General features: G+C 41.1%; 1 protein-coding gene across 4 annotated transcripts in view; it reads right to left on the bottom strand.

The window, feature by feature from the left end:
• Nucleotides 1-365: 365 nt before the first annotated feature.
• The window catches only part of Lmo7 (LIM domain 7), a 183,521-nt gene continuing 157,597 nt past the window's right edge, over nt 366-26,289 (bottom strand). For 2 of the 4 annotated variants that reach the window (XM_051195280.1, XM_051195281.1), the window contains 16 exons: nt 24,035-24,149; nt 22,740-22,901; nt 21,571-21,677; nt 20,595-20,655; nt 19,041-19,097; nt 17,020-17,045; nt 16,630-16,734; nt 15,978-16,070; nt 15,157-15,572; nt 14,270-14,335; nt 11,671-11,723; nt 9,336-9,549; nt 5,514-5,804; nt 3,650-3,758; nt 2,380-2,482; nt 366-1,149 (listed from right to left, as the gene is read on the bottom strand). In XM_051195280.1, the coding sequence (XP_051051237.1) occupies nt 1,127-1,149; nt 2,380-2,482; nt 3,650-3,758; nt 5,514-5,804; nt 9,336-9,549; nt 11,671-11,723; nt 14,270-14,335; nt 15,157-15,572; nt 15,978-16,070; nt 16,630-16,734; nt 17,020-17,045; nt 19,041-19,097; nt 20,595-20,655; nt 21,571-21,677; nt 22,740-22,901; nt 24,035-24,149 (2,001 nt within the window). In that variant the 3' untranslated portion in view covers nt 366-1,126. Of the gene's footprint in view, nt 2,483-3,649; nt 3,759-5,513; nt 5,805-9,335; nt 9,550-11,670; nt 11,724-14,269; nt 14,336-15,156; nt 15,573-15,977; nt 16,071-16,629; nt 16,735-17,019; nt 17,046-19,040; nt 19,098-20,594; nt 20,656-21,570; nt 21,759-22,739; nt 22,902-24,034; nt 24,150-26,289 lie in introns of all 4 variants that reach the window. The other 2 variants (XM_051195277.1, XM_051195279.1) reach the window with 2 other exon arrangements.

Consider the following 26,289-nt stretch of genomic DNA (forward strand, 5'->3'; position numbering starts at 1 on the left):
ATACAGGCAGTTTATGATTGTTGATTGCACCTTAGTAAAGATAAATGAAATATAATAGCAAGAAGGTACACATATTGAAATATAATTAAAAGGGTTGAGGGGGAGACTCAGACACCAACACGGGAGGCAAGAGGACTCTGTTGCTCTTTGAGGACCCACATTCAGTCCCCAGGACCCATGCTGGATATCTCACAGCAGGGACTGTCCAACACCCTCCCCTCTGGCCTCCACAGATATCCACCTGCCTTGACACACACACGCGTACACACACACGTTTTACTTTGAAAAAAATGACTGTAAAAGACACAAACTCATTATTAAATGAGAACATTAATAACTCAATACATTAAAAAAAGAGCCACTCCTTAAATGTATCACCAATTTTATTTACAAAGACATCAAAACAGAAAAGCTTATCAGTTTCTTGAGAAAATTCCTGGTATACAAACCATGATTATGTTTCACTATTGAAAATAAACAGCTTTCTACTGATATTTGCTTAGCAACAACAGTCCTTGTAAAGAAAATAGAATGCCCTCCTCAGGCAAACAAAATAATACATAAGCAAAATTATTTTTCAATCAGATTATTTCTGTGTAAAGAAAGCCACAAAAAGCAAGTTTATGGGTGGATTTAAATGAAATTTTTCATGTGGGTCCACATTAACTTAGAATACATTACAATAAACAGTAAACACAATTACATATTTATATTAACTATTTCAAATAATGTGCAAGAACTTAAAAAAAAAAAAAAAAAAAAAAAAACACCCTCTTCAAAACACCACGAAAGAGTCGAACTAGATCATCGTCAGCCTCAAAAGTATTTCTTTTTAAGTTCTTGGGGTTTTTTCCACTTGTGCTTTTAGGATGCTGAACTGAAAAGGCAGATACTGCACTTGTCCTGCCCTCCAACACACATAATTATCTTCTTATAAATAAACAACAACAACAACAAATACAGGTCCTACCAACACTATAGTGTTCCTATGTCATCTAATGAGGCAAAGGTTATTCTTTTTCTAAAAAAGGGGCAGGGGGAACATACAAGACATATTTATAGTTCTGTATCGGCAGCAACCGCCTCCTCTTCTATCTGCAACAGGGCTTTCGAATGGAGGCTTACATCACATGGCGGTTGGCCGTCCAGCTGATCAGGCAAGGAGAGAAGAGAGAAAGGTGTTCAGATTCAAAAGCATGTGAGTATCAGCACATGGGACACACAGCAGTCATCACTCAGAGTGGCCCAGTGAGGTAGAGAGAGTTGCCTGTCACTCATTCTTAGGATACAGGTAGGCAAATCTCAGCCTAGGGTCTAGAATTCTTTATTTGTAAAACAGGATAAAAATTAACTGCCTGAATCAGAAAAAGAAATTATCTTCAACTCTCTATTATTTGTACTGAAGGAGAGAAAAGGCGTGGGCAATGATTCCAAAAATCAATTATATTTGGCTTTGGATTTAAAAAAGAGGAAAGTGCACACACATACACACTCCCCCCCCCACCAGAACCCATGCCCAGCCTTGACATTCTCCCAACTTCAGGGCCAATATACAAGGGAAGCCTTGTCAGAGAAGGCTCAGAAGCCATTGACAGATAAAAGAGAGTTGTCCAGTTCAAATCACTTCCAAACACGCTTCATGTAAGGGGCCATATAAATACCTCTGAGCTCAAAAGCAATAGGTTTGTAGATACCACTTGTAATAGCCTTTCACAACAAGGAAGAAACATGTTACCAGCGTCAAGGTTCAAAATGATAAACAGCAATTAACTGTTGTCTTGCTGAGACTATACACAACACTCAACCCAGTCACGATGCTCAAACACATGCTTAGAAAGGAAGTACCATTTTAAAATGTTCTTCTAATTTGAAGACACTGAAACACTACATAAACAGAATCAAGGCTCTCTTTTTCAAAAAAAAATATGTATGGACACATGGCTACATATTAACAATAAAGCCGAAAGGGACACTCTTAGGTTCAATCATTTCCAGAGTTGATTACGTTGTAAGTCACATAATAAGATCTCATCATCAGATAATGGAAATGAGATGATGAGAGATGGAGCATTAATCAGAAAGCACACTTGCCCTAACCTCTCTTCTGTGCCTAAGAGTCGTTAGAAGTTTCCCCTGATCTTTGCAAATGACAGTCAATGTCCTGATTTCTGGGTACAAGTCCCTTCACCCCACAACCCCCTCCTAGGTGGCTGGGATTCCTTACATAGCCTCTTTGAAGGGGACAGACTAGGACCCCTGGAACTCAGAATCCTATGGTAGTGAACCTGAGGAGGAGGTGGCTTCGGGCTCAGGGAAAGGCAGAGGAACCCGTGGTCTCCTCAAAAGACAAGAAATTTTCTCTCTGATTTGCTCTCTTACATTTGAATCGGAGATAGCAGTCATTGCAGTACAGCTGGTTGTTTCGGATTCGGACTTCAGCTCCTGAGAAAGAGCCTCCGAGGTCACACTCACAGGAGACACACTGACGGACAAAAGAAAATGCACAATGAGGTAATCCCAGAAAGAGAGATGCATGGGCTGAAGAGACATACAGAGTGGGGTGAGAGGATTCTAGAATGCAGCTCCTAAACCCTTGGGTGTATCACAACAGAGCAAAGGCCAAAAAAAGACAATTAGTGGATTAAAATCAGCCTGCAGGATTAGTCACTAAGAATTCATAAAGCAAAATTTAAGAACCAAGACCATCATTCTAAATATTCTGGGGGCGGGGGAGAAATACAAAAACAATTTGCTGATTGGTTTAAAGAAATTTAGTCTTCATTGCCCCAAGTAAATAAAGGCTAAATCACCATAGGTAAGAACAGAAGAAAAATAGAATTGGGTTTCTGACAATGTAGTCTAGGGTGGGCCACTCCCAGTGTCCCCAAAGCACTAGATGAGCAAGCATTCAAGGGATGTCTTTGTCCCCTCCCCCTCCACCTATATACATACACACACCTCTGTGTGCATGTGTGTGTACACGTGTGTGTACGTGTGTTCAAACACTATTTTGACTCATTCTGCTCTATAGGGATTCACACGTAAAAATTTATATGCTTAAGCTTAAGCAAGCTGCTAACTTTAGAACTCCCGGATCAAAACTGGGGAGACCTTCTACTGGCCCAAGGAGAGTTCAAGAATTAAAACGATGCATCCAGAAGCAGATACTGTAAAGCCAAGAGCCTGAACCATTCCCTGCATACAAAAACACTATCAGCTATAAGCAGGCTGTGAAACTATAAAAGGATTTACAGTGTTTTTCCTTCCCAACACAATTAAAAGCTATCCGTTAGACAGTGATAACTGCATGTCTCTATGCTGCTAATAACACTGGTAAATTAAATTTTAAGTCTACCTGTGGCAGCATGCTAGAGAACACACTAGGCACCATAAATTTTATTTACAGGATCCTAGCAGATTAGAGCTACAAAAAGCATAGGGCTGGCAGACTGACTTTTCTAAGAAGATTCCAGGTTTGAGAATCAGGCAGCAGCAAGCAATTTGGGACTCCCGCGCCCCCACAGCACAGACTGACAAATAGCAGACCAGGCTCGTTAGTGACATATCCACAACCCAGAGCTCACAGAAGCCATGCGCTCTCCAAGCAAAGCATCGCAGCCTGCGGGCAAGCGCTTTGTCTCAGGCTCACCTTAAAACATTGTAAATGATAACAAAGACCCAGGGTCTCGATGATCATGGCAGCTCCTTTGCCCAGAATGCTATTACAGTAGGAGCACACACGCTTCCCACTCACTGACCTAGATGTAGAACAAGAATGGAATGGAGACTTTCACCTATGCTGTGCAAGGCTGGCATTTAAATCACACTGTCACTGGCAGAAATGATAACAACTGAAGAAAGGCTCTCTATAGCCATGGGGGAGAAACTTTTGCGGCTAAATAAAGCACGTCTTCATTAGGTACCTTGAACAGTCTCGACGGAAGCTCTAGAGACCTTGATGCCTGTTTACCTAAAGGAACAATTTCAGTGCGATTGGTCCATTGGGGACTTGGAGTCCATCCCCCTGAGATCACATATGGGCTGATCCGCATCACTGATCTGCCACGTCTGCTTGCTAATCCAGCGGACTGGTGTACAAAATCCCACTCATGGCTTCCCACTCCCAGGTCCAGCCAGAGCCTCTGTGACTTGCCTTCTGGCCTTCCTTCCTACCCCTTCTTCTTCAGTTTTCCCATTAGAAACAGGAGCACTTTCTTGACGGCACTTCCTTTCAGGATGAAGTCATCACAGCCCAAGAACTGCCATTGAGTCAGTAGTGGGGAATCCCTGCTTTACCTTTGGATCTAGGGCTGGTCTCTCCTAGTGCTAAAGAGACAGCACCTTCATCCTCACTTTCTCAGCCCTGAAGAAGGAGCTGAACCCCACCAGGCCACTGGGAGTGCAGGGAGTGCCTGGCTATTGAGAGTCAGGTGTGAGGACAGCAATCTGCCTTTGGACAAAGACCTGCCCCAGGCAGAGGGGCCTTCAATCTGTCCCTGGCTCTCCCCTGCCTTATTCTTGAATATAGGGCTACAGTGAGAGAACAGGTGAGTGGTGCTGCCTCTCCTCTGCAAACGCCATCTACCCCAAAAAACTGACCCTAAGGCCTCCTGGCCCTTTCTCTTTAATTCAGCTCTCTAACGGATCTTTGCAGATCTTGGTAATTGTGACTTTATTTTGATTTTATATAACTATTTATCTAAGGCTATCGATTAATAATTTAAAATATTCGAATTTCACTAGACTTCTGCCTTTAATCATTACATGCGTAATGGAAACTAGAACTCCTTTGGGATGACAACAGAGGACTGACTCCTTGAGAAGCTGTGAAGATATGAAAATACAACCCATGTGGGCACCAGAGCTTCATCTCATGACCCAGGGCAAAGGGCCAGTCAAGATTCTACCTAACTTTTACACCCTCCCCAGAACATGTGACCTGCAGAGGTCAAGTGATGAAGACTGAGCCAGCTGGTGGCGGGCTTGGGTCACAGGCGACAACCCAGGACGCTGAAAGCAAGATCAAACCTACAGGATGATTTTTGTTTTAATCCAGCTTGTTCAAGCTGTGCAGGCTAGGAAGCTTATTCATCATGCCACTCCATTCCAACGAGTTTCTATCAGAGAGCCAGTCAAAGTCAGACACTTCATAACACACTCCTACTCATAAATATGAAGGCATTCGTGAGCCACTGTATCGTCTGTTGATGTCACGTGGTTATCTACTCAGAGAGAACTTCAAGCTGAGACACTGACCAAAAGCACAGGCAACAGAGAGCCTGGCGACATGCAGACATGGTGAAAGTCTGGAGTGCCTTTCCCAGACATCCGTAGACACCAGGCAGGCAGCAGACAGAGGCCGAAGAAAGCCTTCTCAATCGCTTTGATACGAGAACACCCAATTTCATGCACTCAAGAGGACTTGCTTTTCTTCTTCGCTGGATAATTTGGGGAACGCTTCAGTGAAGAGACACACTTGAAACTGAGACAAGGAGACAATAAAGGGGCCTCACCTGTTACGGAGCTGAGAGCCTGGCTGTGACACTGAAGAGGAGTAGCTGTGGGAGGTGGGAGGCCCTGGGGCAGGGCCTGGGATGACGGTCTTCCCAGGGCCGGCTGGAGGCAGTACGGCAGAGGATGGGTTCCTCATGTAGGCACGGTTTGATGTAGACAACAGCTGAGGAGGTGGGCGACTAAAGTCTTGAACAGAAGACGAGGCATAGACTCCTGCGGGCTGGCTGTGCCATGGGGACTGCCGCCAAGAACTGGGCCGCTGAGAGTCCAGGTTGTCCAAAGACTCCCCTCTGAAACACGGAAGAAGTCACAGGAGTAACATGAGTCCCTCAACTGGAGAGCATCCATTGCATGGAATGTGTCATCAGGGTCAATACAAGACCCATGCTCAGTTATTTCCTAGGCTGTAATTAATCTGAGAGTCCTCTTCCCCATACAATTACTACTCATAATAAAACTGTTCTGCACCACAGGTACTGTGATATTTCATATTTCAGTAACCTTCTTTGCTGTGGTACTCAGACCAATGGCCAAGTGTCAACGTAGGAAGAAAATTTGTAAGTTAATACATACTTGCATATAGATGCACTCACTCACTGTATAGCCTACCTCAGCAAATGGGGACAATATGGTTTTTATTTTAATTTTGAAATAAAAGCAAATACTAGAAAACAGTCATCCATTCCTTAAATCTTAAACAGCTCAGACAAATGGTGAGAGTTGTCCTTCTGTATGGTTGGTGAATAAAACACTTGGCCAATGGAGGCAGGCAGATAGGCAGGACTAGGAGATGAGGAGAATTCTGGGAAGTATAGGCAGACTGTAGTCACCAGAAAATGGAGGAAGCAGTAACAGGTCCAGACCCTTCTTAGATAAGATAAGACCACATGGAAATTCTTAGATTAATAGAAATGGGTTAATCATTAAGAAACAGCTAGTCCATAAGAAGCCCTAGTCACCGGCCAACAGTCTCATAACTAATAAAGCATCTGTGTGTTTATTTGGGGCAGAGAAGGGCACTGGGACCAAGCCGGGCCAAAAATCTCCCGTAACAGACATATAAACCTCAGATCTTCAAAATTCAACCAAAAAATAAAATTTAAGCACATAAGTATTAAGGTAGGCACTTCCACAGACATATTTAACTTAATCTTCACAGCACTATACAAGCTTGTTTTCAATCTCATAGATGTCCCTTTTACCAAGCCAGAAGTTTGTGGGTAATGCTCTGGCTTCAAACCAAAGTCTCTGACTTCGCTGCAACCCAGGCCTCCCCCACCCACCCATACATTCTAGCCACCCTAAGTCCTTTGTGTCAACAACTGCTCAATGTGTACACAACTGGAAACAATCAATAGACTTTTTCCTTGTACTGAAGACAGGATTGTGAGCAGTTGTCTAGCTGTTGATTTTGTTAGTACTTTTAAAACTTTCTTCCTACCAGGAGCTTAAACAATACAGCTATTTTTAGCTTAATGACACATGTATATATCATTACAATATATCACTGTACAGAGAATGAGTCGAACAATATGGAAGGAGCTTCTGAGCGTGGCCAAGAGGTTCCTCCTTCCCTCACTTTCTCTACCTTCCATAATCTCCCAAAGTAACAGCCCTCAATTGTGAGCCCTGACAGATTTTCCTCAGATATGCAAGGAAATACCACAGATACATGCAAATTTGTATATGTAAGTTAATAGGTGCTTATATATAGATGCACTCACTCTGTAACATTCTTGGACAATTGGGAACAATGTGGTTTTTATACTTTTACAACATTTGAAACTAACTTATTTACCACCGAATATATATGATCTTGAATCATGTTAATGCCCCTTCACGGTCCCCATAGCACTATGTCTTTTTGTATCTGCTCCTTGTCCAGCCCCTTCCACTGCCTCTGGGTTTGACCGTGTGTCTGCTTTGAGGAGTGAGGCATTGGCAAACATGACACACATGGAGAGCGACAAGCATGTTCATGTCAGAAACTGTCATTCTGAAAGATGCAAGTAACACACCATGAGAAAGTTCCCGGAGCTGCATGGGAATAAGATTACAAAACAAGACCTCTGGCTGAGCCCCATCAGGGGTCTTCTTCAGGAAGTGCAATCCATTGTCAAGACGTGCAGAGCGCATGGGCAATTTACATGTTCAGGGTCATTAAAGAAACGATGAGCACATGGCAGAGATCCATGCCAAACCATTACCTCTATCTCTTTTATTTGAAAGAAAAAAAAAAGGCATGCCAACTCCAGATCTAAAGTTGCTCAAATGCCAAAGCCAATGCCAGGCAAAGAGCAAACGAGGCAACCCTCACACCCGGAAGAGGAACTGTGATTTTAAAATAAGCGTGTTTAAATGAAGAAAGAACACGAAAAATGTACTCCATGACAAAATCCTGAGAGTGCTAGACGCCTTAACTCACTGACTTTGAGGTGGTGATTACACACAGTGCACCCTACACTTTATAATGCTTGCACAGTATTCTTACTGCTCTATCACCGTTAACTCAGCTGGGTGCCCTGAGAGAGTAATATTGTGCTAGGTGCAGGTGCTGCACACCTTTAATCCCAGTACCCGGAAGGCAGCCTTTCCTACAAAGGGAGTGCCAGGATAGCCAGGGCCATTTGGAGAAACCCTGCGGTGAAGAAAGGAGGAAGGAGAGATTGGGGGAGGGGAAGAAGGAGAAGAGGAAGGAAGGAAAAGGGGAGGGGAAGGGGAGAGAGGGAGGGAGGGAGGCAGAAAGGGAGGGAGGGAGGAAAGCAGAAAGGGAGGGAGGGAGGGAAGGAGGGAGGGAAGAATGAATGAATTTGGTGGGGATGGGGAGAGGGTGGGGAGATTTGTTTTTCTAATATTTCCAATATTATATATTCTTATCTTAACCTTTGTATGTTTATTTAACAATATCTAGGAGATAGAACCAACCATAGTAAGGAAATGCACGTCTTTGCTTAATTTACCATGGAAAAAATGATTGAATCATTGGAAAAAGGAATTCTTACTTTCTTATGCATTGCCAGTACCAGGTTTAATCAATCACTTAATACTGTGAAATTTTCATAAACAAAAGGATATGTCATTGTCACCTGAGGAGTGCCATTGATTTTTATATATTTACTGATTGTTTGTTTCCTATGAACTACCTCCTCACACCACTTGCCTAGTTTAGATAATACAGATACAGATACACACAATGATAAAGAGACTAGGGTTTACTTGTAGGTTTTTAAACCGCTATTTGTATATTGAAATAATTAGTTCTTTATCTGAAACATGTTGCAAATAAGTTTCCTTGGTTCAGCTGTCAGACAGCACGCTGACAGAGTAGCTGCAGTATTATTTGCCAAGATAGGTCTCTTAAAATGCCCACCCATTCACTCCAACTTGTATCTGCACATTCACCATCTGAAAACTTGCAAAGTTAGCTTTTTCACAGTTTTTGTGAACCCAATTATCATGATTCCAACCTAAACAACCTGGTTATGAATGTAAGTATGCTCCCTTCTCTTAAAGTTTAACACACAAGAAAGTCAATTCATATATAATTAGCTGAATCCCATTTCTGAATTCCACATCCAAACTTAGAAGCTATTCATGATGTGACCTTGTCCAGCTGGCTTCGCTGCCTCAACCAGTTTCTTCATATTAAAAACAGGGTAACTGAGCCTACTTCAAAACATTATCCCTCAGCTTAAAAGAGATGGTTCAGACACAAGCTTGACTGTGTCTGATGATAGCTCACTGCCAAAAGAAAATTAAAGTGGGGAGGCCTAGAAATGAGAGCTCTGCCTCACAGCAGAGATCGCGAGCTGTCTCGGTACCTTCTCATGATCCCAGGCAGGCAGATGGGTTCTTTGTTCACACTGGCACTGCGCTGTCGGATCCAGCTGTTGTCGTTATGGAGAGATGTTCTCTTCCTCATTTCCTGAAGGATTTGCTGTCTCTCCAACTCTGCTTCTGAGGGGCCCTGGTCCTTCCTGGAGCTCCTTTGTGAAAAGCTAGTAGTCCCAATTCGGTCTGAATATTTGCTGCTTCCTAAGTTAAGAATATACCAAAAGCTTCAGTAACAGGTACAACCCAAGAAATGATAGTGGCAGCCTCCAAAGACAGCATAATTTGCTGTCTCCTATTCCTGAAAATTCCAGTTCCACATGAAGAGCCATCCAGGTGGCAGGCACGCGCGAGCGCGCACGCACACGCACACACACGCACACAAACCCTATAGATCCCAGAAATGTTCAGTTATAAAATGTTCATCTAGCTTTTCCTTCTTTCAATCAAGAGCACTTATTGAAGGTTTGCTACAAACAGTATGCATGGAAACAGGGAAATTTCCTTCACAGTACAAATGCACGTATCCCTAATTGGCAGGGCCTAAGTATTTATGGTGTAAGTCACAGAATAAGTCATGACCACACGGTAGATTTATTCAGTCACTGACACAGCCCTGGTGAACAAGAGAAAGTAACTGTCAATAATATTATCAAACCTGTTTGTGCTCTAAAAAAATTATAAACTGTAATGTAATTATTAAGTTTATTAGCGGTAATTAAATCAGCTTGCATCCCCAGGGTTTTCTGACTAATTGCCAGTTTATGTAAAACATGTGCAACCTAAAGGCATCATCCTTGCTTTAGTCTGGGATAAGAAAATTTTAACTAAGGATTTTTTTTCTTCTCTAAATTCTTTGTTATTACCACACTTTTAGAATATCTAGCTTGTCTAGGAATCTCTTCAAGTATGCAATGAGCCAGCCCAGAGAAGTTTATTGTTGTTACTTTGTAGTACACACCTACATTTATTATATTAATGACAACATCAATGTGCTAGTTTTAAATAAAACATTTTTTCATTTTAAAAGTACACTGATGGCATAACCAGGTCATCCCATCAAATATATAATAATTTCTTAGTGTCTGCTAATTCAAGGAGGTGTGGATAAAAGAACACATTACCAACTACCCAGGTGAGACACAAAACACAATGAGCAGCTGTTTCAGAGGTCACAGGTGCACACCGGCCAACCAGGTTTCACTCAGGGCAGAGCACACACACACCACAGGCTGAGAGTATGTCACTCCAGACAAGTGCACCTAATCTACAATTTTAACAGTAGCTAGGTCAAGTTCAAGGGAGAAGAGCTGGAAACCCAAATAGGAAAAATCCAAAGACCAGAGGGAACTCATTAGACGTATCTGTTGAGTGAAGACATAAGAGATGTGGATTGTTCAGAGCTGTGTTTCCCGCAGGGAAAACTGGGCCCAAAATGCTGGCAAGTCAAGTAGGGAGCAGATAACTGAAGGTTGTACTTACTCAATGACACTGTCCCTATTCTAATGAAAACTTAATTCTATGACCTTTGCCCAGACACATATCAGCTGCCACCAGACCCCAGGCCAACGAAATAAACAATGCTTTTCTTACAGTGAGTTTTAAAAATTTTTAAAAACTCCTTCTCAGTGGTTTAAAGATAATACACAAAACATGCATTATTTATTCATTTTTTAAAAAAAAAAAAAAAAAAAACAGAAATAGCGGGCATCAGAGATTTGAATTGCCTTAGAGGACGGTGATGGAGTTGACTCTTTTCTGTCTGCTTCAATCCTCACCTGAACTTTCTTCATGTGCATATCTGACCAATAATTTGCTTACTCAAACTCTGTACATGTGACACTATTGCTTAAGGCTTTTTCTTTACTTAGGTAATTTCAGTTATGTAGGGTTAACCAGGACCATATTTTATATCAAGCACTGAGTTCCAAATGAGTTTCATGAAATGAAAAAATCTCTATCACTGGATTTTCAGATCTTTTGCCATCTACATGAATGACTTCAAATTTATACATACTGTTTTAACTCCTCTGCATTACTTCCTGTCCTTATTCTTCAGCTGCAAAGTAAAATCTACTATGCAAAGCCTCATCAATATTTTCTCTGCAAATTTCCCACGTATTTCTTAGGTACTCAAATTATAAAGAAAGCCAAAATAAACACAAGATAGTTGTTTTATTGCAATTACTCAAAATAGCATATTAACCATCTAATACAATGAATCTAAAGTTTCTTGCACCTAAAAATATTAATCATAGTATATGACCATTCAAATATGTACTTGTTCTTTGAAAAAAAAAGTCTGAATACAAATATCACACTTACCATTTTTCTCTGTGGCAGCATCATTTAGTTCCGTAGTAGATCTTGACTTACTCCTAAAACAGAATATATTAAATATGTCATATTAACATTTATTTTATTCCAGAAAAATCTGGTTTTGCTTTGTTTTGTTGTTTGCTTTTTCAAGATAGGGTTTCTCTGTGTAATCCTTGCTGTTGTGGAAGTCGTTCTGCAGACCAGCCTAGCCTCAAACACAGATATCCATCTGCCTCTGCCTACCAAGTGCTGGGATTAAAGGCATGCCCTTAATCTACTACACCTGGCAAAGAGTTTTTGAAAGCAGTTGTTTATTTCCTATGCCTTTTGACATATGTGTTTATTTTTGAACCAGGGAATTTTTCACATTATGCATACTAGCAGCAAACAGAAGTAATGCTCGAAATATACAAAATGCGGGACCCTCTCTCCTTCCTAGGATGAGGGAGCCTGCACTTACTGTCCATACTGGCTCCTGCCTGCACCAGCCACGAGCTCACCCACTCAGTGCTGCCTCTCCTCTTGATACTCTGCCTGGTATCAAGATGTGGACAGAGGCATCAGGAGGCCACAGATCATTCATCCATTTGCCAAATGCTATCCTAGCATTCCGAACGGGTAGTAAGGCATATTGACTGTGCAGGCTACTCTGAAAATGCTGTTTGAAGGTCTGTAAAAGGTCACAGGCTCATCTCCTCATTCTACTAAGATTGCTGAACTTCAGAAATAGTAACATACCATATACAGATGTGCCTATCTATAGATAGTGTATGTCTGCATCCTGTGTAATAAATAACCTATAATGTGTGAGAACGGGCTATATAAAACTGGCAGACAGCTACATCTGTCAAGTCATGCCTGTATTTACCAAGAAAACATTTGTCACCAGATGTCAGGCTGTATTCCCCAAGGCCTATTAGGTATAGGCACACACACACACACATATATATATATATATATATATATATGTATATATGCTCCCCAATTATATAGATCCAACCACAGGTTTAAAAGACAGATGTATAATAAGTAAAAGGTGGCCTTGAGCTTACAGAGATCCCCTTGCCTCTGCCTCCCAAGTGCTGGGATCATAACTCTGGCCTTTTATTTATGTTGGCTTGGTTCCTTTCTTACTTAGCTTTTCTAGACAGATGAGCAATGCATGAAGGCATAAACTCTGAGAGTTGATAAACTGGTAATTCCTAGCTTTTCTCATCTCAGGACTCCTAGCCAACTGTCAACCTATGTAAGTTTCTATTTCATCACATATTTAAAAAAAATAGGACTAAGTATACCTTCTCATAGAGTTGTACTGAGAAATAAAGTATGCAAAGTGAATAAAATGATGAAAGAGGGGAGGGGACCTTTTAATGATATCTAGTTTCTCTCTGGAGGGCTCGCCATCATCAGATCATTTAGTGGGAGGTTTTTCTCTAGCTATTGTATGTAGCTCCTACCTAGTTATTCCCATTCTTCCTCCATTCTTATGAAAGCCCTCTCACCTCCCACGGCCCACAGTTGCCAGGAACTGTACCTCTTTCCTTGCATCTAATACAGCAGGCAAACATCTCAGAGGAAGCATTTCAGCTCTGCGAGCGGAGGCTAAGGAGCCCATAGACTAGATATCTACAGATGGGCTATTCAAAAGTCCTCAGTGATTTCAAAACAGCAAAGTGCATTACTTGTAAACATTAAAGCTTAATGATTTAGGAAACTTTATACACATGTACCTTGCACCTCTGGTGATCGCTGAAATCTTGTTTTTCTTTCTAAAACATACATCATGCTAAGAGAAAGGTCACAATGCTCATCAGATTATAATTTTTAGATAATCTTGAGCCACTCAGCATGCCTTCTTAAAGAAAATGCTCTCCTAGATAAGGAGATACACATCTATAGTCCCAACACAGATGGGAAGAAAGCTAGCCAGGGCTACATAGTAAGCACCAGGCAATCCTGGGGTACCTACGAAGTCCCTCTCTCAAAACTGTAAACACTACTCTGAGTGACCAGAAAGGAATAACTTTTGTCTACTGGTCTTCTTAAATGGCTGTTCCCACAGGCAAGAGGGTAACACAGCTTTTGTTTCTGGGATTTGTTGTTTTGTTTTAGGAAAGGTTTTTACTTTGTAGCCTAGGCTTTGAGCTCATTACGTGGTTTGGGCTGGTCTCAGACTCACATCAATCTCACTATCTCAGCCACCTGAGCACTTAGATCACAAACGTTTGTCAGCAACGCGTGACTCTAGATTGACGCAGCCTTTGACTCTCATTCCCTCAGATACCATACCAACTCCCCAAAGCAGAGCTCTCTAGTGAATTAGCAGCAGCCATGTAACTAAGCCCAAACCACCAACATTTCCAAACGAGCTCAGCACAAAATGCTGAGTCACAGAAACCATAGCTTTCAAGGTAATTCTGACATAGCAAAAACTGATTGATACAAAGAGTAGTCTTCATGTTTTTTGCTTTTTGCTTTTTTTTTTTTTTTCTTATTCCAAAAGACAAAGGTCTATACTACCGTAGCTCTACAGATCACCTAGGTGAACTAAGGGCCACCATCTGAAGCCAACAAATACCAACAAAGTAAAGGCGATGCCACACACCTGTCACTAAGGAGCAGCCCTGAAGATTCCCCCTCTTTCTTCAGGGTATCGTAGGAATCAACAGGCCTAAAAAGGAAAGATTTTTATTAAAATATCAAATTTTAAGACATTCCCTGAATTTAGGGGGTTATCAAAACTGTATTCTGGGCTCTTTAAGCAAATTGTCTACGGCTTAAGAGCCAGAGAAGAGTTTTAATCAACTGCCACAGAAAACAGACCCACAGGCACTCTGTTAATCACATGCCCAGCCCTGCATTCACTGTGTACGTATACACTGGGGAGAGTGGGAGCCCCATGTTCTGGTAGTGATCTAGAGCTACACAAATTATTTGTTAAGTTGTTGCTTTGTAACGCATCATCTTGGGGTAGGCCGGCCAAGAAGAAAATAATGAAGGTGGTGTAGAAAGAAATGGTGGGTAGGCAGCATTGGTATTCTAGAAAGGCTAAGGTGGTAGTGCCAGGGGAAACTGTCAAATGAAATGAGTGAGCCACACATATGTGACGGGAGTCATTTTCAGAGGTAACAGAAAACACTGAAGTCCAAGGCAAGACCTGCCGGCATTTTCATAGGAAGAAGGCAGACAGTAACCAGAGACAAGCCCAAATGCAAGGACTAAAAGATCTTAGCCAAGCTCTTAGGCCAAGACCAGGCTCACGTGAGCTTTCTAGCCCTGGCATGGAGTTTTGATGGCATTGTGACATGTCAGGAAGCCACGCAAGAGCTGAGGGAATTAAGAGACACTGCTGTTTGTGGTTTAAAGGCTCCTTGGAACTGGTGGGTTCAGCTGTGTAAAGCAAGGATGGTTTGACAGAGGAGGGAAGACATGAAGGGTGGACAAAACTAAGCCACCGCTACTCCGAGGTGCCCTTCAGCTATTGGGACACACCTCCGGTACTGGTAGATCTTGACCGAAGTTTCGAGCTCCCTCTCCACCTGGTACTTCTGCGTTTCAGCTCGTTTTTGCTCTTGAGCCTCAGCCTGGGCCTGGGCCTCTGCACGGGCCTTGGCCTCAGCCTCGGCCTGGGCCTGGGCCTCAGCCTCCTGCTGCTTCCGAAGCTCTTCTTCCTGAGCTTTTTGTTCCTTCCGTTTCTTCTCCTGCTCAAGCATGAGCTGTTCCTGCAGCTTCCAAGTTAGGTCCTCACAAACAGCATCCTCTTCCAGCTGCCCCTTCTCCTCCTCTCCTGCTCGAGTTCCTTCCCTGTCTGAAGACTTAGACCCTTCACTCCAGGTGGGTTCCCAGGTGGCAGCCACAGGCTCCCGAGTGGTCAGAGAAATGCTGTTGGAGGTTAGGGCCATCAGCTCCTAGGTAACCAGCAAAAACCAGTAAATAGAACACATTACCACCTCTGTCCCGATATCATTTCACATAGACTCAGCTGTAGATGAGAATAATGGCAAGCAGCCCAGAATTCCAAGACGATAGTCACAGCTCTTTAAAAAAAAAAAAAGAGCCACGTGAATAACTGAAGTCTAAGGGCAAAAAGACTACTCAAACTCGAGGGAATAATTACTTGTGTGGCATATTAGAAAAACTAGGAGAGAAGCTAAAATATCAAAAATGTCAAAGCAAATTTCTAACTCAAGAGGGCTCAATATATTTTCCAAGGAGACTACAGTGAGTATAGGGAAACGGGGCGTGGCGCCGCATGCCTAGGTTCTCCAAGAAGGTTCAAGAGAAGGAAGGGAGCAAGGCAGGCTTCATGCTACCTCATCCAAGTATTTGGAGTTCTCTCTCTCGGCCTCCTGCTGAGCTTTCTGCCACTCCTCCCTCAGCTTCTCTTGCTCGCGCTGGTATTTCTCCTGGGAGGAAGTATGACATAATAATTAATCAAGGTTGCCTTCTCCTGGGAAGAAGAATGTTTTTCCATTCCCAATGTTGCTATCTCTAAACCTCCATATCAAACTTTCATGTGACAATCTGAGTTTAGACCCTGAAGAAAAAAAGGTCTTGCACTAAACTAAAATGCAGATGTCAGGAAGGACAGCCACACGGGAGATCTACGCCTAAGCTCTACTGTTGACGGAACTCATCAAGGCCTCCAGCTAGGATAAGGAAGACTGAGGATAAAACAGTCCTCATCTACTGCTGACAGGGACAAGTCCTCACAGACTTGTGCCCCTTGTGGCTCCAAAACCCCCATAGGGGTTAATGCCTGACTGCTTATACAGTCATCAAAATGGGAAAGTAAGGGTTTGATGCAAAATATGCACCCGATACGCAAAAGGGTTTGCTGGTAATATGGACGCTGGTTTGGGTCTGCTTCTCAAGCTTGCTTCTCAACAATGGTTGACACTGGCCAGAAGAGAGCCCTCCAAGCTAAGCCCTCTTCACCCGGGCTATGTGATGCGGTGGTGCTACCTGAAGCAGGCGGTCCTGCTCCTTCTGCCACCTCTCCTGCCGGTTTCTCTCCTCCTCTTGATCCCACGCCCAGCGACTTGGGGCATTGAGGGCTGGAACCGGAAGCTAGCCAGTTTGTGGCACAAGAGATGTAAAACACAGAACAACACACATTCCTTAGGTCATCTACTGATCCGCACTCATCAATTATTCATCTCGTGCTGGCTTACACCGTAGCAGAGAAGGTATGCTCTCACATTTCAAGGCCAGTCGTTTTAGTTTAGAATATTACAACCCGATCAACATGCCATGCGTGTATCTTAAAAACAATGCAAGAAATATTACTGTGTAGTAATCTAGCCCCACCAACCTTCCCTTACGTACTCCCAGCCGCAAAGGTCTAATACTCACATCAGGAACCACAGAATTGGAGCTCCCTGCATTGCAGCACATGGGCAAGGAAGGAAAAAAAAAAGCACAATGTGAGTCTCCATTTCTACAAAACAGCTCTCTTCAGGAGACGGACTCAGCTACAAATCCTTTCCCTTCGGTTCAGTCTGTACTCGGCTTCTAAACCCAAATTTGGTAACACAGGAAACCGCTGGTGCCCCAAACTCTAGGAAACAGCACCCTGAGGCTTTCGCAAGAGACTTCATTGACAATAAACTGAACAGTGCCTAATAGTTTAGCTTAATGGGGGGAAAGAACACAGATATAACCCCTCCCTAGCCCACCTATTGCAAATATTCATCAAAAGTATGACAGTAGCCAAACTCATTTTCCAGGTCTCTTTGCTAATGAACTGCTTTCTAATTGAAATAATGGCCAAAAAAAAAAAAAAAAAAAAAAAATGAGCTCAAGATATCTTTCCTCTTCTCTCATTTGAAAAACATGGATTCAAGGTTGATGTGTAAGCTATCAGACACTATATTATTATATCTTGCTGTTGTTTTCTGAGACAGGGTCTCATCTCACCCAGGCTGACATCAAGCCATCATTGACTCTGAACTTTCAGTCCTGTCTCCATCATCCATGTGCTGAGATGACAGGTATGGACCACCCTGCCTGGCCAATTTCTTCACTACTATTTTGAGACACTATTTAGTCTAGGCTGGCCTTGAACTTTTAATCTTGCTGCCTAGCCTTGGCAATAGAACAGTGTACAACTACACTGGGCTAACAATCTTTTTATTATCAATGAGTTTATAGTGCTATGAGTCAATACATTATATAATTCTAGCGAAGTACATTTTTAGAAAACATATTATTATGCACTATTTAGAAAGTTGCCTGAAATCTCAGTTGTCATATAAATTGTTCACTATTTAAAGAAAATTGCTTTAAGACATAGGAAAATGTTCCTCTGTGAAATAGCTCATTGAAAAGTGAGAGAAAACTAAAATAAAGACAAGGAATTATTTTGTTTGAGCCAGGTCGAATTAGGCTATTCACTTCAATTGAATAGCCACAGAAAATAGTGAGTTTAGTGGAAAAATTACAAATTAACAGCTCCAGAGACAGCTGATAAACTCTATTTATGGTCTGAGAGGAAACTTAATCTAACTTAGGAAGAATATTAGGCAATAAACACAACAGACACAAACCGAGGAGGTATCATAAAACAAATTTTGAAATGTTTCATTAATCTTTAAAGAAACAGTAACATTTTAGATAGCAACAGTAAATCTTCTGTGGTATTGCATCTGAAATGTTAGATATTATTTTTAAGTCCTTCATAGCAAAACAGATCTGGAGACACATTCAGGGGACAGAGTGTTAGACAAATGTGAAGGTGAAGAATGGCCGCATGCATCACACCTCACGAGGCAGCCCGCACAGCTACACCAACACAGCTTTCACAATGCTTCTGTGTTCAAATGCACCCCAATTTTCTTTGGCATCAACAGAGTCATCATTATCGGCCCTCCACCATCAAATACCAACAAGTAACTCTGTTCTTCATTAGCATTTTTCCCCACAACCAAAAGCTGTTTTTTTTTTTTTTTTTTTTTTTTTTTTTGGTAAGTTGACCAAACACATGTTGGTGTAACCTAACACTGTGCAAATGATAGGAAGCAGTAAGGCATAAAAGAAATTCCTTATTTCTTACTGTTCCCCAGTGGAAAAAAACGCGTGAGTTTAATAGCATCTCACTGCTTTGTTTTGTTTTGTTTTTTTTCACAAGGTTAAGAGTGAGAGACACCTTGAGAGCTAGACAAAGGACACGCAAAGACCCATTACCACAGAGGTAGACCCATGAACTGTAAGAAAAGCCTGGTGATCCTGGGGAAAGAATGGAAATGGGTTATGTTGCTTGGTCATAACAGCAGTAAGATGGAAGGGGACTGGTACCCAGAACCACAGACTACAAGGCAGAGTGGAGCGTGAGGCAGGTTCATGAGAGCCCAGGAAGAGTTAGCTTTACATTTTACCTTGTTCAAAAAATTGTGATCGCCTTTTTAAATTTCTCAAAGAAATGGATTCTGACGCTAGTTGAAAAATAAGAAAATAAATACCATGTCATTCATTTTAATTTCTTACCACTGGTAAATTCCAATGACGCTTGTTAAATAGCAAAATTGGTAGCCACTGAAGATAGAGATTATTTCAAGGCAGACACACATACTTTAGTCGACTACGCTACATTCAAATTAGTAAGAGAACAAATACTTTCATTAATTATTTTTAGTAAATAGCATTATATGTTCACAGCAAGGAGAACCATACCATTGTCTTACAGCACAGAGCTTCCAAGGAATGAAGACTAACACTTTTTTGCTTAGGTGAATGGACCTAAAATTATCTCTACCAAACCATTTTTACAACATGATGAAGAAAAATTTTTAAGTATTTGAGAAGAGATCAAAAGCAATAAAACCCAAAGAATGGCCAAATGAAAACGTATGCTAAAAGTAATGTACCTTTGATTAGAATATTCTGTGGTAGTATCTAAGAGGTGTACAGATGCTGGCTTAAGTCTTCTTTTAATGGAGGTTAGTCAGAAAGAAAAAGAAAACATAATCTGACTTCTCCTGTAGATCAGTCCCAAAACTATGTTCCAAACTGTAAATATCACCTAAGAGTGGTTTGTCCTTCCTTATCTAACCAGTCCTGAAGCAGCCCCATGGAGTCGCATGCTCACCACATAGCTGCCTAGGCTGTGAGAAGAACAGAATTAGGATTCCTTAGATTTTAGTATCATAAAGGAAAATAAACATGTGGGAAAACAACAATCCTAGCTTCTACCTATCAGAAATGGAAGACAAAGATAATAATCATACAAGAGAAACAAATTCATTACCTTCGGTCAGCTTTGTTGAACACATTTTCAAACTACCTAACTGTGCCTAAAGTCACCGAAGCAAATACAGCCCCAGGGCGGGAAGCTTCTTTTGGCCTCTTCCTTGCCTGTGTAGAGCTGAAAGATCTTTCTGATACATCCAGAAATAACATATGGCACTCAGAAGCTGAATTATCTCTGAATGGTCAAGGCAAGGAGGAGAGGGAACTGTAGCAACACCCTGGATTCTTCTGTTGCTTTTTCTTTCAAGACAAACAAAGGTGACTCTCAACTGTTACTGCCTGGGTGATTCTCTGCCAGCATCAGCTTCCTGCACATTTGTCCTTTTCAGAACAATGAAGTGGGAAAGGAAACCTCATTTTGTGTTTAATGAAGATCCTTCTGCCAGTACTCCATAGCCAGGAAGCTGATGGCTCCGGGAAAACCTGTTCTTATTTGGCTTAGGCACATAGGTACCCAGAGCTCCGGAGCCTGCTGCCAAATTTGTGTTTGTAGCTCCTGCGCTGTTCCCTGCTGGAACAGACTCCTTCCCACCTGGCAGCAACTGGATCTGCATGCTAATCTTGATTTCAACTCACTGTGCATTCGGCTTTCCTTCACTTACATATCTTAATTTTTTGGCAGATCTTGAGATCTGTAACTTACCCTGTGGAACAAGAAGAAGTAATTTCAAAGTGATCTTTACCTTTTGAATCAAAGGTGCTGCTTTCTTCATGAATTCCATTGATTTCTTTAGATTCGGTATACTGGAAAGGGTAAAATGCTAATTAACATTCTCTCCGATTAGATGTAGGGCTTAAATAATACATCTCTCATTAGGGAAAAGTATCTTTAAATAAGATGGGTTTTTCAGGGTATTGATTTATTACTCACAGCATCGTCTTATGTGTACTAAAAACTAAAGTTTTTCATTACTGTCCAATACTTGTGAAAGGATTAATGACTAGCTACAGGCATGGATGACCATAACTTTAATCAGTGGTTAATATTCTAAGAGGCAAGATAGATAAAATATTCATTCATTTGGCTTATATTTATGAGTGTTGGGCTTATGAGTAGTAAAACAACCATTTAATATTCTTTAACATTTAAATCTGTCCTTTAAAATGTAGTAATATTTCCTTTTAGACAAGTTTATTCAGTTCAAAGTTTAAATTATCAGTTAAAATGAACAACTGTGATTAGAAATAGAAAGCAATTTTCCAAAAAAAAAAAAAAAAAAAAAAAAACTATATGAAAAAATACTGCTGTAAAAATTTGAAATTTCCTGCATTGTGCTTTTTAAATCAGTTCATGAAACTGATTATGTCTTAACACACATGCAATCCAATTCAATTGCTTCATGAGGATTCATGGTGTTCAGAGTGACTACATTTTGACAATAGACTATACAAAGAATGTACATAGCATGTAATTTTTCACAATTGCTATCTCTCATTCACACTGATCTGAGAGATAATTGCAATGATGTAAGATTGGCCAGAAATACCTGCGGAGCAACATTATGGAATATTGTTACCTTTACAACTCAGTAATAAAACGCTGCTAATAAAAACACCCAGTACTTTCAAGACTACACTTTAGTGTATTTATTAAGTATAACCTAGTTATCTTTTACATAGTATCACACACAGCTTCTGTTGTTACTTCGTTCTACTTACAGGACTCTGAAGGCTTTCAGAAAAATCAGTGGTTACCGACAGACTTGAAGACTTGTCCGTGATGTAAATCCCTGAAGTTGTATCGGTCCACTTTGTTTCAGGTGAACCTATAATTTTGGTAGCCACACTGGTAAGATTGAGGGTTTTATGCCGTATAGATGGCAGGGAAAGTTGGTCTCTGCCCCAGTCTGATTGGCACATGAAGATCAAGTAATGAGTACACATAGATGGTGAAGTGGAAAGAATACAGTTACTGAATGCACAGATACAAAATGTACACAGACAGACAGACAGAGACAGACAGATGAATCAGGCAGTGGATCAAGGACATGGAGACTTTAGGGCTTTTTCAGCAGACCACCTTCCCAAAACACAAAGGTTAACAACCATGGTAGTAGCAAGACAACTAGCAAATGTGCTGGTTCTTTTCCTAAACTGGGACTACATGTTATATGCTGACACCAAAAATGTATGGGCCTGAAGAGACTAAACTCCCCTTCCAATCTATCCCTCACCCATGACAGAGAAGCTAAGTGATAGAAATAGCAGATCAAAATGCTATGAGAATTAAATCGGAAAGTGTCTGACATGAGCTTGATGACAGCAGCGCTGTTAACTGCTACAGAGCAAGTTAAATCATAGGGCAGTCTCTGTCTCTCTCTCTCTCTCTCTCTCTCTCTCTCTCTCTCTCTCTCTCTCTCTCTCTCTCTCTCTCGGCAAGGTTTCTCTGTGTAGCCCCAGCTATCCTGGAACTCACTCTACAGACCAGGCTAGCCTCAAATTCAAAGCTCTGTCTGCCTTTGCATCCCAAGTGCTGGGATTAAAGGTGTGTGTCACCACTGGGCCCATTCCTAGGGCTCAGTTTTGTGACTCCTGTCACACATGTACAAATACATTTGCTTTCATTGACATTTGCATTCAGCCAGATCAGTTATATAAGCAGTTCAAATGGTGTCAGATTCAGTAGATTTGCTAGTGAAGCATTTTCAGGAGGACTATTCAGAGGTGCTGTCCATGATTTGTCCAAACACAATGACGGAACAATTGCAAGCACAGAGATAAGTAAAATGGGGGTAGGGGAGAGGATTAATAAAGCCACCTGTTAGAACCGCTTGCCCAAGTCGGGTTTCCCTATTTAGAAAGCCAGGCACGGAGGAAAACTAACTCACCAGACTTTCCATAGCGTCTGACATCCATCACTAAGTTTCCAGTTTCCTGGGCATTTGCCATGGTTTCCTCCCACTTTTTTGTATCCTTGTATGAAAACTTGGTGTTATTGATGGCAAGAATTTCATCATCTACCTGCAGCTGAGAAAATTCTGCTGGGCTACCTAAACAATGTAAAAGTTAAAAAAAAAAAAAAAATTCAAATGAAAAGAACGAACACGAAATCTGCTACCTGTTGCTTCTTTAAGTAACTTTTTTTTTTCATCTCAGCTTGTTTTTATTATTCCCAGTAGAGATGTATCACTGGCAATTTTAAGTTATCTACTATCTGAATCCCTATACACTTCAAGTACCAAGGACACTGTTTATTTCAGAGTCTGCATCTTCATTTACATTGAAAGGAGAAATGGTAAGTTCAGCCCCTCCCCCAGAAATTAACTCTCCTAAATACAAAGAAAAAATGTAATTATTTTTAAATTAAAAATGTGAAATATATTGTATTTTAACTGAGCATCAGTTAGAACTCTGGAGGTAAGGAGAATAGAGTCCCCTCAAACTGCGTAAAATTACCACTTAAAGTACCATGATTCCATCAATTTTGATATTTAAAAGCAAGAGTCAATGTCAATACACAATTTGGTATGGTAAAAAATATGTGAATAGGGACCTCCTCTCAAATAGGATAGCTCTCATTGTAGTTTTCAACCTTGAGTGCAAATTTAGCAGTTGCTGGGTTTACCTTGGCGGAACCCTGGCTGATCCAGCAGAAGGCCCAGAGCACGCTGAACATATAGTAAAAGGCCGATATTATACTAACAATATTTAGAAAGCATCATTCTTGGCAGGTGGTGACTAAGGACAGAGAACAGAGCATGTGGGACACACTTGGGTTCAAGTCCCTACAAACATCAAGGACCTCCATGTTGATCTAATTATAGGCCTGACATCTGCTAACAAAATACAATTGTCCATGAAAATCTTACTCTGAGGCTTCAAGGTAAGTACTACTACTTGTTAACATATCTAGAAACTAAGTTTTTTTTTTTTTTTTTTAATTCCCTAAGGTCAAAAAATAGAGATTCTTCAAAAACACAGCGAATTAGGAAGGGAGAGTAAACACTGTGTAATTTGCAATTCCAAATACTAGTCTTCGGGAAGAGACCTTGCCACTTTCCTACACTGAAATACATCATTCCCAGGCCCCACTTCTCCCTCTCTCTCTCACACACACACAAGGTGCTTCAAATTCACACACACAGCAGAGAAGGTAGCACAATATAGTAGGCATATGATTTACCTTTTTCAACTGATGCTACAGAGATCCCAGAAAAATCCCATTTTATTGTAAACCCAAAGTCAGGTTTGTTCCCAGGCGTCTGGTTTATGCTGATTCTCATATCGCTGAACTGATCCTGAAAGTAAAACATGAAACGCTGGTGTCAGGTGTCCCTGGCACCCACATGGAGGAAAATCTATCCATGAAAGACGGGAAGCTGCACCACGGCACACCTGAGTCAGCTCAAGTCAAAACAGCTCCCCATTCTCTTCTTTTTTTTCCGATAAAACTATCACTTATATGTATATGACAGAGCACTATTTTCTGATAAAATAAGGTAAGGGCAAATCTATTGTCAACCAATGCTTTTCTTTATTTTAGCATAATCCTACAAACAAGTCAGCCATTTAAGTCTAGGCTTTGCAATTGCTTTTCCCATACCCATGCTCTATTCATTTCTCTCGGTCATCTTCCTCACTACATGTAGTGGAACAGAAATTAAATATTTATATTATTTAAAAAAAACATAGAGTCTAGCCTGTTGTTCACCAAACAAGCAAGTCTAATTTACATACCACTTATTCCTCACCTAAGGACAAGAAAGAGTAATTTAAATTGTCTATTTTAAATGACAGACAGCAAGTTGAAAAGCAATCGACCTCCAACATTAAGCATTTGTCGTTGAATTGGGCAAATGGCCCACAGACATATAATCAGCTATCCGTAGGAATGCATGCTTCTTTTCTCCACTGGGTCACGAGGATACACGGACAAAAGCCTTGCTGAAGCCCATGCTGTAAAATACAGAATTTTGTTCTCTTGTCTGAGAGAACCTGCACACAGGACATCTGGAGTAACAGATTATGGCTCCTTTGAAATATCACCAGCACCCCAGAGCCCAAGAACAATGGCATCTTGGGAAAAGTAGAACTCTGCTTCCACCCTCATTACTACATGGAAACAAAAAAGTCCTATACCCCAGGATATTTATTCATTCAGTCTCTTTCTCTCCCTCTCTCTCGATATTATTTTAAGGCCAGTGGTCCTGGCACATGCTATTAATCCCAGCACATAGGAGGGAAAGGCAAGTGGATCTCTGTGAGTTCAAGGTCAACCTGTTCTACAAAATGAATTACAGGACTGCCAGAAACACAGAGAAACCCTGCCTTGAAAAAACTGTGTGTGTGTGTGTGTGTGTGTGTGTGTGTGTGTGTGTAACAGCTCTAACTGCCCTGAAACTCTCTTTGTAGACAAGATTGGCCTCAAACTGACAGAGATCTACTTGCCTCTGCCTCCCCAGTGCTGGGATTGAAGGAGTGTGCCACCATGCCTGGCTTTAATCAGCCTTCTTAACATACACCTTATTTGGGGTAAACAACAAATATAAATTATTATATGCATCCATCAAATTAGACTTTTAGTTCTTTGCTTTATAATCATAAAGAACTTAGACTAACCTATTATTTTTTAAAAAGTCATCCCAAAGCTACTTTACCTTCCAGGTCACAAACTGCCAAGCCTAATTTCGCAGTTAAATTCAAACCTAGGGCCAACAAGACTAGTAAAATTTTTATGCCTGTGTTTTCGAACCGTAAAGTAAATTTAAGATTCAAGTGACAATACTTTGAGAAAAATTCCAGTAATGGGCAAGAATTATAAGGAAGGGAAGGAAGGCAAAGATCCAAGCAGCTGCTAAGCTTTATAGACACATGGAAGAACAATAATACAGTTCAATTATTCACTGTGCAACATACATTTATTGTGCATGAACTTTGTGCAAGACACGGTACTTAGCACTTTAGAAAAGAAAGATAAATGAGGCTTGATCCTTATTCTTAAGAGTAATTGTAACTCTTCCAAGGTGGATATGAGGGGCTTCAAAGGCCAAAAAAAAAAAATGTGTAGCAAATAACACAGTTTCTAAAAGGAAGCCTTTCAAAAGACAGTGTAAATAGAGGCATTGAGATGTCGTCTTGGTATGTGTTATTAATGAGCCTGCTAAGTGTCAATTTGAAGGAAAAAAAAAAACTTGGCTGAGACTAGAGAAAGTTACTAGTTGGTTCTACACTTTTAGCTTAAATGCTGAATCCTTGATGGATAACTATTATTTTCCCTTTTCTGGCATGGACAACTGAAACTACTTGGGTAGCTCATTTCTTAGTCATCAAAAATCTTAGCTTTCCTTTGGTAATTTTAGCCAAAACCACCACACACTTAAACTGGAGGGGACTCAGTGAAAGGAGTGGTCATCTTTACCACACTCACACACACAAAGA

This window comes from Phodopus roborovskii, unplaced genomic scaffold (assembly GCF_943737965.1).
Source record: "Phodopus roborovskii unplaced genomic scaffold, PHOROB, whole genome shotgun sequence".
Lineage (NCBI taxonomy): Eukaryota > Metazoa > Chordata > Mammalia > Rodentia > Cricetidae > Phodopus > Phodopus roborovskii.